The sequence below is a fragment of the Thalia democratica genome, chromosome 4, assembly GCF_965202585.1.
Source record: "Thalia democratica chromosome 4, ktThaDemo2.hap1.1, whole genome shotgun sequence".
Taxonomy (NCBI): Eukaryota; Metazoa; Chordata; class Thaliacea; order Salpida; family Salpidae; genus Thalia; species Thalia democratica.
The window spans coordinates 34,810,083-34,826,839 of NC_139168.1; the positions used below are offsets into that span (position 1 = coordinate 34,810,083).

The 16,757-nt window shown below is 25.7% G+C and overlaps 1 protein-coding gene across 2 annotated transcripts; it reads left to right on the top strand.

Moving 5' to 3' along the window:
- Nucleotides 1-1,508: 1,508 nt before the first annotated feature.
- Nucleotides 1,509-15,357, top strand: LOC145833960 (WD repeat, SAM and U-box domain-containing protein 1-like). 2 transcript variants are annotated; one of them, XM_082941244.1, is made up of 14 exons: nt 1,509-1,717; nt 1,965-2,143; nt 5,587-5,723; nt 6,427-6,550; nt 10,737-10,824; nt 11,682-11,753; nt 11,864-11,991; nt 12,242-12,410; nt 12,555-12,610; nt 13,230-13,452; nt 13,752-13,862; nt 14,143-14,232; nt 14,514-14,588; nt 14,813-15,357. In XM_082941244.1, exons 1-14 carry the CDS (start codon nt 1,633-1,635, stop codon nt 14,983-14,985), a joined length of 1,710 nt encoding a protein of 569 aa, XP_082797370.1. In that variant the 5' UTR covers nt 1,509-1,632; the 3' UTR covers nt 14,986-15,357. The 2 variants fall into 2 exon arrangements, with proteins under 2 accessions (XP_082797370.1, XP_082797371.1); XM_082941245.1 differs by having other exon boundaries at nt 10,737-10,821.
- Nucleotides 15,358-16,757: the final 1,400 nt, after the last annotated feature.

Below are 16,757 nucleotides of genomic sequence, written 5' to 3' on the forward strand. Positions count from 1 at the left end.
TTTTATTTTTAAAGAACTTAGAAGCGTTTCTTGTGCTTCTAAAGAATATTAGAAGTTTTATAGCTTTTTCTACTAGCTGTTGTTCGTAGAATTTTTTCAATTTTTACTCTCTTTTTCTTAGGATCAGATTTAATCTGATTATTACTAGCTGATTTATTTGTACTGCGTTTTAAACAGATTCTATTCATTGTTAGTAAAGTATTTAAAAAATAAAACATGTTATAAAATAGTTTAACAATGACTGGTTGCTTAGTTTATGTTGAAAAAATACTTTTAAAAATTATCATACTTTCAGAATTGAATTAAACTAGCTTAATCAGAAATCGAATTTAATGTAAAATACAGTATAGTGGTATAAATATAGAATATTTAACGTTGTAGTTTAAGTTATTGCATGTATGTCTTCTACATATTAATATTAAAAACTTAACCACTATTATTACAATATAACATATCTAGAATTTTTTATTGAACAACAAATTATTTAATTGTATAATTATATTACACATGTCTCTATCAAAAGGGTTTGATGTAAAGAATATCTGAAGTTTTTGTTGTTTATTTAACTTGCATAAAATTGTCTACAAACTTATTAGCTTTTATAAACTATAATATATGTTCTATAAATGAATCAAAAAATGTTTATCGATTTGGTTTGAAAAGTGACAAAAGTAAAAGAGGGTGATTTGAAATGTATTTTTTACAAACTAATTTTGTTTTCTTTATTTTCATTTAGACTGTTAGTTAAGTTTTACTGTTTACAAATTTGATTATCACTACTTATACACCTACTAAAGTTGTAATTAAAACACGTAATTAACTCTTAATACGTAAGTACCCGTATCCTATTCATTAATTTATATATAAATCAAATTTATAAATTATTTCACTTTCAAAGTATTGAGTTTTTATAAGCTTTAATATTATTTTAGAACAACAAAAATTTGCTAGGAATTAATAAAATTAGAACTAATGAATATGGGAAACGACTAATTGTTGCCAGAAATCAGAACTCTTTATTATTGCAATTCTAGCAGAGCAATAAGTAAAATTTGAACTCAAATAAAAATCAACTGGATAGAAACTGATTGGATATAAATGGATTTTTATTAAATGATATTAAAATTTAATGTAAGATTAATAGCTAAGAAGTTATAGGTAAGAATTAACAGCTGTTAAGTTTTCAGGACTTTTTATAATATATTAGTTTATTTTTTATCTAAGCCTTAGATTATAAAGTTTCTAATAAGTTAAATACAAAAATATTCGACACCTGACAGTGACTGATTCGTTATTTAAAGCACGATTATTTTTGAGAACCATTGAAAAAAAAAAATTTTATATTATAAGTTTACACGTTCCTTTCTTTCAAAAACTACAGGTTTAATGAAAAGTTTAATGTGAAAACGAATTTAGCTCCTTATTTTTACTTACTCAAAGTGTAAACTTTTCATAAGCTTTCTCTGTTATCAAAAAATTTCTCAGTTTTTTGATACTTGTAAAAAACACATAGTTTTAGAATTCTTCTCTCTACAAAGGGAGGAAGAAAAACTTCACTTAAATTTACTTGTTTAAATAATTTGTAAAATTAGTTTGTTACTTGCAGTAGTAGCCTCATTATAAAAGGCACAGATGGTATCATATTGCAAATTAAAAGATCATAGCAGAGAAGTCAATTGTTGCTCATTTTCACCATCAATTTTTGCAACTTGCTCAGGTAAAGTTTCAATGAATTTATTTTGTACTGGTATAAAACAAATCAAAATTATTATCACAAGCAACTCTTTGTTTCACCATTAACTACTCTTTTTAAAACTTAGTTTTCTAAAAAATAAAAAAATAAATATTTAATATACCAACACATAGGATCAAACAAAAGTTTAATAAAACTCAAACATTTGTGATAAATACAAATATTACAGTTTACAAATTTAGTTTTTGTTGAATTTGTTAAATTTTTTTAGGAGACAAGAGTCTTCAAGTATATAGTTTGGATGATTTTACTGAAGTTAGTTATTCACCCATAAAATTTTTTAAGTATGGTGTAAACAACATAAGGTTTAACAAAACTGGAGATCTTTTAGTAACCTCTGATACTGAAGGCAGCTCTCATGTTTTAAAACTAGATAGGATAAGTTGTGAGGTTAGTTTTGATTTTAATTTGAAAAAAGTTGAACATTTTATGTGTTTATTTTTTGAAACTAATGTAATTTGCTTCAGTTGTAATGATGATTTAAATTTTTTTTTCTTTAATACAGCATAGAAGTTTTAATTTTTTTATACATAAATTAAAGTTTTGACGTTTTGAAAATAGTTTTTGATATTTATGAGTAGCTAAAAAACCTGGAATCCTAGAAAAACCTAGAAATTGACGATTCAGGCAAAAAATACCTTGAAAACCTAAAATTTTAGAAATTTTGAAAAAAATTTAAGAATTTTGAACATGAATCTTTAAAAAACCTGGAAAAACCTAAAATTTTAAATTACTTTTACATCTAATATGACGAAGTTTCAATTAGATACAAAAATCTATCTAATAGGTAAAAAAGCATTGTTAGATAATTTTTTGTTTATAAAAAACGCATTTAAAGTAGCTTTAAGTATCTTCTCAATGTTGTTATACTATTTAAAGCCATAGGGGGGGGGGGAGTCCAACATTTTTTTTACAAAAATTAATTTTGGCTTTTATATAAAAGCTTTAAATACAAACTACAAGCCTGTTTTTATAGAATTCAAATATATCATTTAACTTTTGAGATAATGTAATTTTTATACAAAGTTTCCGATACAAATGTATGGACCCCAAATTTTTTGGGGTCAATTTTCTTGGAAATTTAAAAATTCACTAAAATCTATCTCCTCCTTCATTTTTCAAGCAATCTTCTTCAAATGTACATAAATTTAATATGACTCACTGTGACTTAAAATTGGTCACTACTTTTTTATGACTTATTTATAGTGGTACTTTGTCAGTTTTACTGTGAGTTTGTGGACTAAATTTTGTCAGTTCTATTTTGACTTTCTTGACCAAATTTTGTCAAATCTTATGTGACTTTGTGGACTAAAACTGGGACAATATGCTTTGTGACTTATTTGACTTAAACTTTGTCACCTATTTCCTGTGACTTAAGGACTTAAATTGTGTCTTTGTACCTTTGTGGTTTACTTTAACTAAAATATTGTCACCTACTTTTTGTGACTTAAAAACTTAAATTGTGTCAATACTTTTTGTGGTTTACATTTTAATCTCCCTGTGGTATTTTGTTTCAATATGGCCCCTTATTGCCTGATGGTTTTAAAGCCCCTATGTCTTTCTTGTTATGGTTAAACCTAAAGGGCTTTTAAAAGAGCAGATAGTAATTGTGAGTATTGCTTTTTAAAAATAAAATGCAAGCTTTATTGTAAAATTTCTCTAAATCTACTGATAAATAAAATGCACTAAATAATAAAAATAACAAAATATAAGAATGTGAGATAAAAGTGTAGTAAATACTGCCTTAAAAATAAAAGGTTAAATACTAGTAGAATTTATTTGGGTAAAATACTGTCTTGGTCTTATTTAACTATTACCTAAAAGACTGGTGATTCTTTACCTGAAGGACGCAATCTAAGGTTCTAATGTAATGTACAACCACACTAAAAACCATAGTTAAATTAAACCTAAACTATTCTAATACTTTTATTAAATAATACTTAGGGCTACTTTATATAAAACTAGGCATGATAGCAATGAACATACTTTATATAAAGAACAATTGCAAACACTAACATATAAAAAAACATGTACAATATAAAACGTTTATGCTTTATAAATTACTTTGAATTTTATTAAAACCTTTAATCACATTTTTAACTTAAGAGAATGTACTTTAAGAAATGTATAAAATAATACTACATTTAACTACTTATATTTTTAAATCAAGTATACTGACAAAGACATTGACTTGTGCAATTAGTTGTGTTTTTCTCAGCTGTTTGAAAGATCTACTGAAAGAGTTCTAATCTAGATCTTATTTTTGTATGTTTGTTGTAGATATTGTTTAAATATAGAGTATATATTTAAATTGTATTTTAAAGTTTGTTAAGCCTTTTATAGTTTATTGCTCACTAAAAGTTTTTATTTAAGCTTTAGTTAATTGTTTTAAGTCAATTGAAATAGATTTATTTAGTTAAAAGTTCTTAAATTGTTTGTATTATACTGCACTAAGCTTAATTTATTATTAAGTTTGCACTTTTACCAAGTGATTTTGAAAGGTTTTTAAAGTAATTTATATTTTTAAAATAGAGATTTTGTAGTATTGTTTTGTGGTTCTTTTATATATCCTTATGGGAGGCGTAAACTAAAACGGCAAAAATAGACTATTTCACTAAAAATCTATCTTCTCCTACATTTTTTGAGATAACTACTTTAAACTTTCAGGAAATGTTCCTTGATATATTTAGAAAATTCTGTCGGAAGGAATTAAAAAAAAAAATAATAAATAAAATTATATTAAAAATAAACAAAAAAAACAGATTTTTTTTTGTTTTTTTGTTATAAAATTTTTATTTTTTTATTTTTTTGCATTCTGTTCCGACAGAATTTCCTAAATACTGCAAGGAACATTTCCTGAAAATTTGAGGTAGTTATCTCAAAAAACCTAGGAGGAGATAGATTTTTAGTAATTTCTAGTTATTTGCTGTTTTAGTTTGCGCCTCCCATAAGGATCCTATTGTTGCCTCCGACTTTGACCGGCTATATCTCAAAAATTATTTTGAATTTTTTAAATCTGTAAAAAGCATCTTGTAGCTTAGTAAAAACTATATAAAATAAGATCAAAAACCAAAAAAGGGTGTTTACCCCCCCCCCCCCCCCCCTATGCCCTTAATTATGATGGGTAGTACTAATAAGTTAAGTGTACCACAATCCATACCTTATAACACAAATGTATTTGAAAAAAATTGATATCTTGATTTTAATAGTTTAAAATAATACTGCTTTTAAATCTAAAAATACCTTATGCAACACTAAGTACTAAAAATTTTAACTTGATTTATTTATGTCACTATAGTATTTCTTTATAAAACAAAAATTATTTAACCTGGAATCACAGAAAAACCTTGAGTTTGACAATTTAGGCTAAAAATACCTGGATTGGTGAAATTTTGAACAAAAATCACTATAAACCTGATATTTTAAACAATTTTTACATGTGTCATGAAACTTTGATATGACACAAAAAAACTATCATATAGATACAAAATTTTGTCACCATCAAAATTTAAATTATTAAAAACGCATTTAAAATAGCTTACATTATATTTTCAATATTTTTATACTATTTAACTATCACAGTTTTTTTTACCTTAAACCTAATTTTAAACTAAAAATAGACCCTAAAATGTGTACTTTCGAAAACCTGGAAGAAATTTAGAAATCCTGGAGAAAATTAGCCATAAATTAGTTGCAACTCTGTTAATTGTGCTGGTTGTTTAAATGAAAATTTTAATTTAATTATTTATTTTATATTCTATGCTACTAGAACATTTTTTTTCTATTTAAAAAAGTTTAGTTGAGGAATTAAATGTAACAACTTGGTTTTAAAGGTTGTCCACGTGTTTTCCCACAGTGATGTAAACACAGTGCAAGTAGCTGTTTTTTCACCTGATTCAACACAGTTTGTTAGTGGAGCCTCAGATGGATCAATAGCATTGTGGAGCATAACAGCCAAGTGTTTGTTAAGGTAAGAAAATATTTTCTCACCACATTTAATAAATAAATTCTTGATCTTAAGGTACTGCCACTTTTCATTGACAAAACATGTTTGTACAAAATATTGTGTGTTGTTTTCCAGACACATATAAAAAATGATATTTTGTTTCTAGTTATACTGTTTTAGAAGTTTATTTTTTTTATTTATTTCAGGATTGTCACACACTAAGTTACTCAGGATAACTTAGGCTAGTTTGAAATTTAAAAAAACTTAGACTATCTGAGATTAACTGAGACTTTTTTGACAAACTCAGACTAGTTTGATTTTGGTTTTGCAAAACTCAGGATAGTTTTAAGGTTTTTCCTAAATTTTAGGCTAGTTTTTGTGGACTTGAAAATTTTACTCTTCTTAAATATTGTGTTTTTTTAAGTCCTTATGTTGTTAATTTGATATTTATATATCTAACCTTTTTTAATTTATTAAAGTTTTCAGCTTATTTTTAAAAGTTATATTGTCAAATCAGCAAAGTCTAGCCTGATGTAACTCTGGCTGGACTTTTTGTCTTAAATAGTAGTAATCCAGTAACTTAATCTTTCATTCAAAGCTTTAACTCATTAGTATAGTAGTTATTTAACTACTAAGTTTAAATGGTGCAAAAAATGCTTTGGTTAGATGAAATTTTTTAGATATTTTTTTAAATTGAGTAGTTTGAATTGAGTTAATAAACAAACAGGCAGATATCTGGTCATGGCGATGGTTATGTGTATGCTGCAAGTTTTACACCAAGGCAAGGTAAGTACTTGGCAACTGGGTCAGCTCTTGGTGACATTAGAGTTTGGAACTCAAATACAATGACTGTTAGTTTTTTACTATGCAAATTTTATGTTTAAAACTTATTTACTTTTTTTTTTTTGTATTTTAATTAATCTCAAAAAAAAAAGTTTTTAGTGGTTTTTAACTTGTGTTTGCCTTTACAAATATTTTAAATTTTGTTTTTACCTTTTTCAGATATACACTATTTTTAAGTTTAGTAGATGGCATAAATTTTTTTATATATAAGCATATTTTGCATTTTTAGATTTACTTAATGAGCTTTGGAAATGTCTGTTTTTTGATTTTGTTACCAGGGGCATAGGGAGTTTAATTACTTTTTTACAACATTTTTTTATTTTGTGGAGTTTTAACTAGCTACAATTTGCTTTTTACAGCCCTTTGATATTCAACCTTATTTTTGAGATATATACGGCTTTAGAGTTGGAAAATATGTTAGGTTCCTTATGGGGGAGAACAGCAAAAAAGTAAATAAACACTATAATTCTATATCCTACGCTTTTTGAGATAAATACCTAAAATTTTCAGGAATTGCACTTTGTAATTGGTAAAGAAATCTGTTGTAAAAAATAATTTAAACTTAAAACTATTTTTTTAACTAAAAAACTATTACTACAGACTTTTCTAAAATATTGTAAGAAAAGTTATCTAAATATTTGAGGTTTTTATCTCAGAAAATGTAAAAAAATATATGTTTTTAGTAGATCTACGAAGTTAGAATCTGGGCAGGTCCAGATCTTTTTTTAAGTTAAGGTCCGCAAGATCCAAATCCTAGACCTGATAGATCATTAATTTTTAGTTGTTTTGATTTATTTGTGTTTTTAATTTCCTCCTTCCACAAGGTACCTATTGTAAAGTCTGACATAACCAGCTATATCTTAAAACTTAGTTAGAATATTAAAAAGCTTTAAAATGCTTCTTGTAGCTTAGTTAATGTTCTACAAAACAAGATCAAGTTGTAAAAAAATCAATGCACAGTTTACAAGATACAGTAACCTCTCGCTTATTTACGCACATTGTGTCCACAGAAAAAGTGCGTAAAGATATGAGAGATCGTAAAGAAACAAGAGGTACTAAATATACTCACTATAATGGCTGTTTTTTAATATTGCTTCTAGTTAAGAGCAGACTGGGCACTTTCCCACTTTTAACTATTTGTTTACTTAATTTATAAATATGAAAACAACAGATAAAACTATACATATAATAAAAAAAAGGATTTGAATTTCTATAAAATAATAATACGAGTAGAAATAATTTTACTATTTTAATAATAAGTAGAAATTATCTTTATCTTTATTTATATGTGACATTTATATTCTTTTCTACTTAGCAAATTCAAATTATAATTAAGCATTTTTTTACAATTATAAAATGGTGTTTATTAATATATAGGGCAAGACTGCTGTATTATTTCTTTGTGTTTTAAACTCATTATTTCATTATACTTTTATTATTAAACACTGTCATGTTTATTTCAGAATTTTGATTTAATCTCTTATTGTTAACAAAATTTCTGATATACTGAGGTATAACTAAATGTTTTTCAATTAGTCAAGGAACATAAATTTACAAAGTCTAAAGATATAAAGAGGTGTGTTAGCATTCAAAAACATATTTTAATTTAAAAATATACATTAAACCTAACTTGTGCAATATTAAAAAATATGAAAATTTTTATTTTCTGAATTTTATAGAATTCTGAAATGCGTAACTAAACGAGAGTGCGTAACGTCACGAGTGCGTAAAGATCCGAGAGGTTACTGTAAATAGTTCAAAGATTACTTAGTTAAACATTTTGACTATATATATTTTGAAATGGTCACAATATAAGTTTAAAGTTTAACAAATTAATCAACAAAAAAGTTTAAGTGCTCAAACTTTAATGTTAAAACTTCACCTATTGAAAATCAACTTATTAACAAGGTGATCAATAAGCCTGTAGTCCTGAAATTTGACAATTTAAGCTAAAAAACACCTGTAAAAACCTAGAAATTAAGAATTTTTGAAGAACCTGGTAAAATTATAATTTTGGACAAAGATAAAATACTTGAAATTTTAAATTATTTTTGCATGTTAAGTAGTAAGATTTAATTTGAAACGAAAAATCTATCAAATAGACAAAAAATATTGTCATCACTAGTTTTTTTTTATTAACAAATTTAAAATAGCTTTACAGTATCTTATCAACATTGTTATACAGGGTTGCCACTCGGTCAGGAAATCAGGAAAAGTCGGGAAAAATTAAGAAAAAAGACAAAAGTCAGGAAAAAATGGGGGGTTTTGAAAAAAAGTCAGTAAAAGTCAGGAAATTTGATAAAATTAAAAAAAAAGTCAGATTTTGTCAGTTTAAATTTACAAAGTTCCTTGTTTTCCAAAGCCTTCAAATGGTAAAAATGAATTAAAAGTCTTTTAAAGTCAGAAAAAAATTCCAAAATTTTCCTAGAAATTTACGAAAATATTTAATTTTATTTCCAATACCTTCATCTGGTATAAATTAGTAAAATATTCTTTACAAAACTGCAAAAATTTTCTGTTTACATATTGAACAAGTACCCTACTTGAACAAGCAGATTTTGTAAGCTTTTTAGTATTGATGATCTGTAGCAAGGACACTTCCATAGTGAAACTGTGATATATACACAAAATTTTATCTAGCATAATTTTAGAATCAAAGTGTTTTTTGTTTAAGTAAATAGTTGAGTTCTTTATAACTAAGCAGTTAGTTTAGTATTTTGTGTAACAAGTCAATGTGTATACTTTACCTCTTCATAATTTTTTCAAAGTTGTTTAATTTTATAAAATAAGTTATAAGAGAGGTATATGCCAAGATTAAGTTTAATTATTATTTTTATTTTTTGTAGAATAACTTAAGTTTTTAAAGTAAATAATAGTATAATTATTTGTTACAAATTTTATACTAAATGATAAGAGGAAATATTTTATGAATGAAAGTAAAAATAAATGAGTGCCAAAAGAAAAGAAATGAAGCCCACAAGTTGTGGCTTGATTTAGAGAAAAGATTCTCTTCAACAAGTGTAGGGGCAGAGATGAGAGTGATTTAAATAAAATGAGGCAAATAATTTTAACTGCCAAGAAAATGAAGCGGAATGCAGTTTAGATGAAGGAAACCATATCTTCATTAGATGAAGAAGTTGAAGTGCTAATAAAAAACAGAGAAAATAAATTTTAGTACATACATTTAAAAAAACAGTATTTGATTAAGTTCTTTATTGTTTTAATGTTTTAACTGTAAAAGTTCGTTATTGTTTTAAGGTTTGAGTTGTAAAAGTTCCTTATTGGTTTAAGATTTTAATTGTAAAAGTTCCTTATATGTTGTTTCGTTTATTTAGATACATTTATGCTAGGAAATTCTAAAAAATTGTGTTCTTTATTGTTTTAAGGTTTCAACTGTAAAAATTTGTTATTGTTTTAAGATTTTAGTTGTGAAAGTTCGTTATTAATTCAAGGTTTTAATTGCAAAAGTTCCTTATATGTTGTTTGTTTATCTAGATACATTTATATTAGGAAATTCTAAAAGATTGTGTCTTTTTTCAGACAAGCTGTGTTTATAAGGTAACAATACAAGTATTTTGCTGATAGAGCTGTTTATTACAAACATCAATCATACGCAGATGGTTTAAGTGATGTATTGGAAGTTTGATGATAGAATTCAGCAAAAAACTGTTGTTTTAACCTGTATTAAAATTATATTGAAAGCTTTATATAGTTTCAAGTTTTAGATTATGTATTTTAGAATAAGTTTAAATTAAAAGTTTGATTAAGAAAAGTCAGGAAAATTTTGGTAAAAAGTCAGGAAAAGTCAGGAATTTTTTCTCAGCTTGATCAGTGGCAACCATGGACTATTTAAGACAATTTTTTAACTTAAACTTCACTTTAAAGTAAAAACAGACCAAAAAATGTGTACTTTTAAAGACCTGGAAGAAATTCAGAAAACCTGGAAAAAATACTAAAAAACTAGTTGCCACCTGGATTAAGATACAGCATATTTTGTAACTTGAATAAAAAAACTAATCATAATTTCATAATTCTTGAAAGAATAAATTTATTATTTCTCCTCCAGTAGTTAAGATCTCTTTATTTGTTTCCTTAAAACCAAAACATATAATAATTTCATAATGCTAAGTTTTTTTAATGATAAGTTTTAATAAATTTTAAGTGAACTGTTTTTAGTTAATGATATTTCGACAGAATTTGTTATCAATTGAAGCTCACGACGAAGGAGACGCAGGTTGCGGTGTATCGTGGCTTGAATTCCATCCAAGTTATCATGAAAGTAGTTAGATGTTAGCTTGTATTGAAGTTTTACAAAACTTAATGGAAATAATTGATAAAAAACTGAGAATGTTAAGATTTTTTTCAAATACTCAAAATTTAAAGTTAATCGTTTGCTAATAGATATCCTAGCAAAGCAAGCTCACCGGAATGTATAATAACAGATTTTCACAGTATTTTTTTTATAAACTAACATATGTTTCAGTGTATAAACAAGTTACACTTCAACGGAGATATGATATCAAAAGAAGTATCTCTTGAATTTTCATAGCTCTGTTGAAGTGTGTTAAAATGTTAACACACAAAAATGTTTGTTAGTTTAAGGGTATAGGGAAAGGAAGTCCAACAGTTTTTTTTACAAAAAGTAATATAGACTTTTAAATGAAAGCTTTAATTATAAAGTACAATTTAGTTATTATAGATTATAAAAATTTAAATTAGTTTTTAGTTATATACGTTTTTATAAAAAGTTATAATACAAATGTGTGGACCGCAAATTTTTCAAGGTGAATTTTCTCGGAAATTTAAAAACTCACTAAAAGTCTATCTTCTCCTTCATTTTTTGGGCTATAGACCTCAAATTTTTAGGTTATTATTTAATTTACCCTCCTATGCCCTTAATAGAGAAAAAAAATTGAAAATTTGTTATAACGATTTTTTTAATGTAAATAAGCAACTTAGTAAAAATAGAACAAAAGCTTCTTACGTTGTGCTAAACTATCTTATGAATATTTATATTTTAAGATTAAAATTTTATTTAGAAAAAAAAAAAGTTATAGCAATACGTTTCATTTGAAATTTCGTAACAATTTTTAATGATAAATGTATTTAAAAGTATTTTAAAACATTAAACTTTTTCAGCAAAAGAACAGTTTTTACTTGCTTCTTGTGGATTCGATGCTAAAACAAAACTGTGGCTGTTAATACCTTCAAGTTGGTTTTATTTATTATGTTAAAAAGTTTTAATTTAATTGTGATCAAAACTAATATTTCTGAGTATGTTTTAGGCCGTGTTTTATATGTTCAATAACCATTAATTACAGGTAAGTCATTGCAAGTGGTCAGTGTTTTGAAAGGTCACTCGTCGCCAGTCAGCTGTTGTGTATTTTCAAATGACGGAAAAATGCTGGCAACTTCATCACTTGATAAGTCCGCCATCATTTGGGACCATGTTAGTGTGTCTAATTTTAATCGTTATGTTTACACTCTCTAAAAATACAGCACTAAAATAATTATTGCAGCCTAAAAGGACTCAGATGTTTTTTTTTCAAATTATCTCACTTTAACAGCACTATTAAAATTTAACCTTTTATAAAACCTAAATTTAAACATTCTTTAAAACATGGTTACAACCATAATAATATTTTTCGCTGGAAACTTTTACTGAGAAATTTGATGAACAACAAACAATTTTTAATCAGGAAACTGGAGAAGAGGTGTTGAAACTGCAAGGCCACAAATCAATCGTCACTTCGTGCGCCTTTTCACAAGACGACAGTTTGGTGGCAACAACTTCTTACGACAAATCAACACTGGTGTGGAAGATTTCACCTTCTGTAGATGAAACTTCTTTGATTGCAGCTGATAATTGTTAGTAATTAGTCTTTTTCATTCAAAATTTGTGTACTCAATGTAAGTGTTGTAATCTTATTTACACTTTACATTTCAATATGACTTTTAAGTTTAGTCCTACCAAGATTTTTAGATTAATTTTAAACCATAAAATTTTCGTAGTTGATGCTGCACAAACTAACAATTCAACATCCTCTACAAACAATGAAGTTCTACAGGTTTTTATTAAATTTGTTCTGATAAAACAGTTGTTTAGTTTGATCGAAGTACACTCAGAAGTTTTAAAATACAACTAAAAAAGTAAAGTTTATAAAATAGTTATCAATTACAATCTATAAAATTTAAAGAAGGTTTTACGTTGGTTTTTTATCAATTAAAGGTTCTTATTTTTTGTCAAGTTATCGGGAGAGTACGAGATTGTTTTGTCTAAGTTATGACATCACAACGCGATGATCTCCCAAAATAAATAGGCCTGTTTCACGAAGTAAAAACGCGAAATTTCGTTTTATACTATCTTTAGGGCAGGCACATTATATAACTTATAAAACATCTAAAGAAGTGGTTTAATGTTTTAAAAAGTTTATTTTTTTTAGTTTTTTACTAATTAAAAATACTTTTGTTTTATGGTTGCCACTCCTTGGCTAAAGTTAAGTATGGTATCTAAGTTCCAAAAACTGTTTATTAAAAACAGTAGTTTTAAATTCTTTTTTAAAGAACTTATTAATGGTGAGACATATTTTAATGTAATGGTTGTTTTTAAAGTTTGTGGTTTGTTCAGTAAGATTTTTTTTTAATTTCAAAAAACGTTAATTTTATAATCAATTCGTCTTTTTTTAGTCGGCCAGTACCACTCATGAAGTATCAGAAGAAGTTCAGCCACCTGGTAGCATTGAAGCGAAATCAACGAAGCATCAAAACTGGTCATGTGACGAGGTTTGTGATTGGCTTAATAATGAGTTGCATCTCGGCCAGTACGAAGCAGTTTTCAAGGAAAACGAAATCGACGGAGCTGAGCTTTCCTCGCTCGATTCCGACTCGCTCAAAAACGACTTGAAAATCAGTAAGTTTTCTAAAATGTTTAAGGTAAATTTTCAAGTAGATCTGCCTTGTTTGTTATTGTTTAATTTGAAATTAATAATATCGGGAGAGTACGAGATTGTTTCGTCTAAATTATGACATCACAACGCGATGATCTCCCAAAATAAATAGGCCTGTTTCACGAAGTAAAAACGCGAAATTTCGTTTTATACTATCTTTAGGGCAGGCACATTTTGCAAGTAAAAAAAATAAACTACTATTTATGCAAACTTATTTAATATCGTTAATTAAATTATATTTCAAAAAACACAAATGTTTCAGATCCTCTTGGTCACAGAAACAAAATTTTACGAGCTATCAAACAATTATGTGGAGATTCACCAAACATACATATGAGTGATTTAGCAGCATCTTTACCTTCGACGTCAATGAGTATGTATTTAAATTGTCGATATTTTAGTACTCTTAAGTATTTTTTTACAGTCATAAAAAAGTTACAATTTCAAACTTCTGCACATCTAATTTATAGAAAGTTTAATAAGTATATTTTTATTTAATGTTGAAAGTAATATTAATTAAGTAGATTTTAATTATAAGTTTAGATTTGTGTAAATTTATAACTGTTTGTTAAAAACAATATTGTATTGTATAATTTGTATCTTTAATTTAAGCTTGAATAAGTTTATAGTATATAAATTATAAAATATTTTAGAAGTATCAAATGCAACAAAATGGAAAAGTGCAGCTGATGAAAATGATACGTTTGTTAAAGTAACTCACTCCCGTAAAAATAAAAAAGCAGGTTTAAATGCTACTTCTATTATCTGTTTTAAAAAAAATTATAATAAAACACATTGTTGAATATTAAATTTTAAAGTAGTTTTTAAATAATTATATTAAAATTTAGATAAATCTACTTTGTTGAGTCTGTGTAATTAAAAAACTTATATTATTTTTCTTTACTGAAAGTTTGTTTATGAAATAAAATTTGTTTAACTTATAATATATTTATTTACTTATGTTAATAAAATACAAAGTTCATTTTCAATAGTTTTGTTTTCTTTTATATGACTATTTTTACAGTTGAATCCAACTTTCCTACTGAATTTTTCTGTCCAATTTCGCAAGAAGTAATGCAAGACCCAGTTATTGCATCAGGTATTGGTTTTGATAAATAAAATATTTAAAAATAAATTTTTACAAATTAAATACTACTTCAAAAATTTATACGTGTGTTTTTTGGAATAAAATATAATTTGTAGCTTTGTAATCAAGTACTAAAATTTTTTTAGTAACAAAGAGATCTTTTATAATTTTTTATGTTAAAATCAGTTAAATTATCTAATATATAACTTTTTTACCTTACAAACGCATCAATACAGACGGGTTCACGTACGAACGGTGCTGCATCGAAGATTGGATGAGGCAGCCTCGTAACAAGGTGCAGTGCAGCTCACCGATGACCAACAAGAAGCTGGCCACCAAAACGCTCACACCCAACCACGCGCTGAAGGCCGTCATCGCTCAGTACATTGCCGTGTCGACCGATAAGTGATTGCAACGTTAATTTTTGTTTGAAAAAACTGCTTTGAATTGTTCATGTGACCAGTTATGTATTTACGTATTAGTTATTATTCGGTTTTTGTAAAATATTTACGTACAAATGTTTAATGTACGTAAAATTTAATTTTTTGTACGTAATTTATTATACTTCTTTAATTAGATCTTCTATGACACAATTTATATAACTTTCTACAATTTTAATAACTTATATAATTTATATTTTCAATCAAAAATTTTTGATTTGAACAAATGTGTAAATCTAATCCAAGCTGTTTTCAATTTATTAAAATAAATTGTTTGTAAGTTTTATTCATAAATCAAAATCTTTGAAAATATTTTTACTTTTTTATTGTTAATACAGATTGCCAGCATCCTTATAAAAATGTTTTTTTTTTAATTCATACTTTGCAATATTCAGATATTATTACTGCCTTTTTTTTTTTGTATTTTATCATTTTACGTGGTAGTATTTTAAATATGTGATGTGTCTTAGTTATTGTAAAAACAATCCTATATTTTATTGTTTTTTTTAATTTGTAACTTTTATTAAAAAACTTAACAAAATCCTTCATTTGATTCTTTTTTTTAGTTATTGAATTTATTACTGTTTTATATAAATATTTTTATTTTCTGTTGTATGTTTAAATGGGCTTCAGACTTTTTGTGCAAATAAATGTTATAAAAATAATATAATCACTCAAAAGATTTAACCAACTTACTAATCTAACCAAAATACTTGAAACTCATTTATAATATTAAAACAGTAAAGCAGTACGTAACTTGAACAAATTCGCAAAAATTTATTTTTTTATATATTAGTTCTTTCAACTAATTTATAACTATCTGTCTAAAAAGCTTCTCATGGGTAGCTAAAAACCTAGAATCCTGAAAAACCTGGAATTTCATAATTAAGGCAAGAAAAACTGGAAGAACCTTAAATTTGAGAAACTTTGAAAAAAATCAAAAAACCTGGAATTAAGAAAAAAAGAAAATATAAATTTTTGATTAAATACGTAAAATTTATAATAAAAAATATTTTTCTTGTCATTTATAATTTTATTTATAATTAAACACTTGATGTAATATAACAGTATCTTGTCATAGGGTTGACAAAATACCTGGAATTTGACAATTTAGGCACAAAAAATCTTAAATTTTGAAAAAAAGTTACTAAAATAACTTAAATTTTAGACTATTTATACATGTAAAGTAATTTAATTCAGATTAGATACAAATAATCTATTATATACAACGAGTGTTATTTGTATTGTTTATAATTTTACTAATTATAAAACACATTTAAAGTAGCTTTACAGTATCTTTTTATATCTAACTTTAAATATGTTTTACAATAAAACAATTTTAAATGATGACAAAAAAAATTTATTTACATGATAGATTTTTTGAGTCAAGTAAAATTTTAGTACTGAACATGTAAAAATTATTTAAATTCTAGGGTTTATTTTGACTAAATTGTCAATTTCAAGGTTAAGTGGCAACCCTGTTTTTTATAAAAACTTTTAAAATTATTCAGGGCTGTTGTTAAATGTACAATCCAGTATAATTTTTTTATAATTCAATTTAATGTAGTAAAAATTTCACACCATCTGAAGTGTAACTTAAAAGGAAAACCTATATTTGCTTTTTAAAACATAGGCCATATCAACACAAACAATTCTTTATAAAATCTGTTTAAATTTTGCAAACTTTATGTCAAATGTACAATCGTTTTATTGTTCTAAGCAATGTCAGGGTTGCCACTCT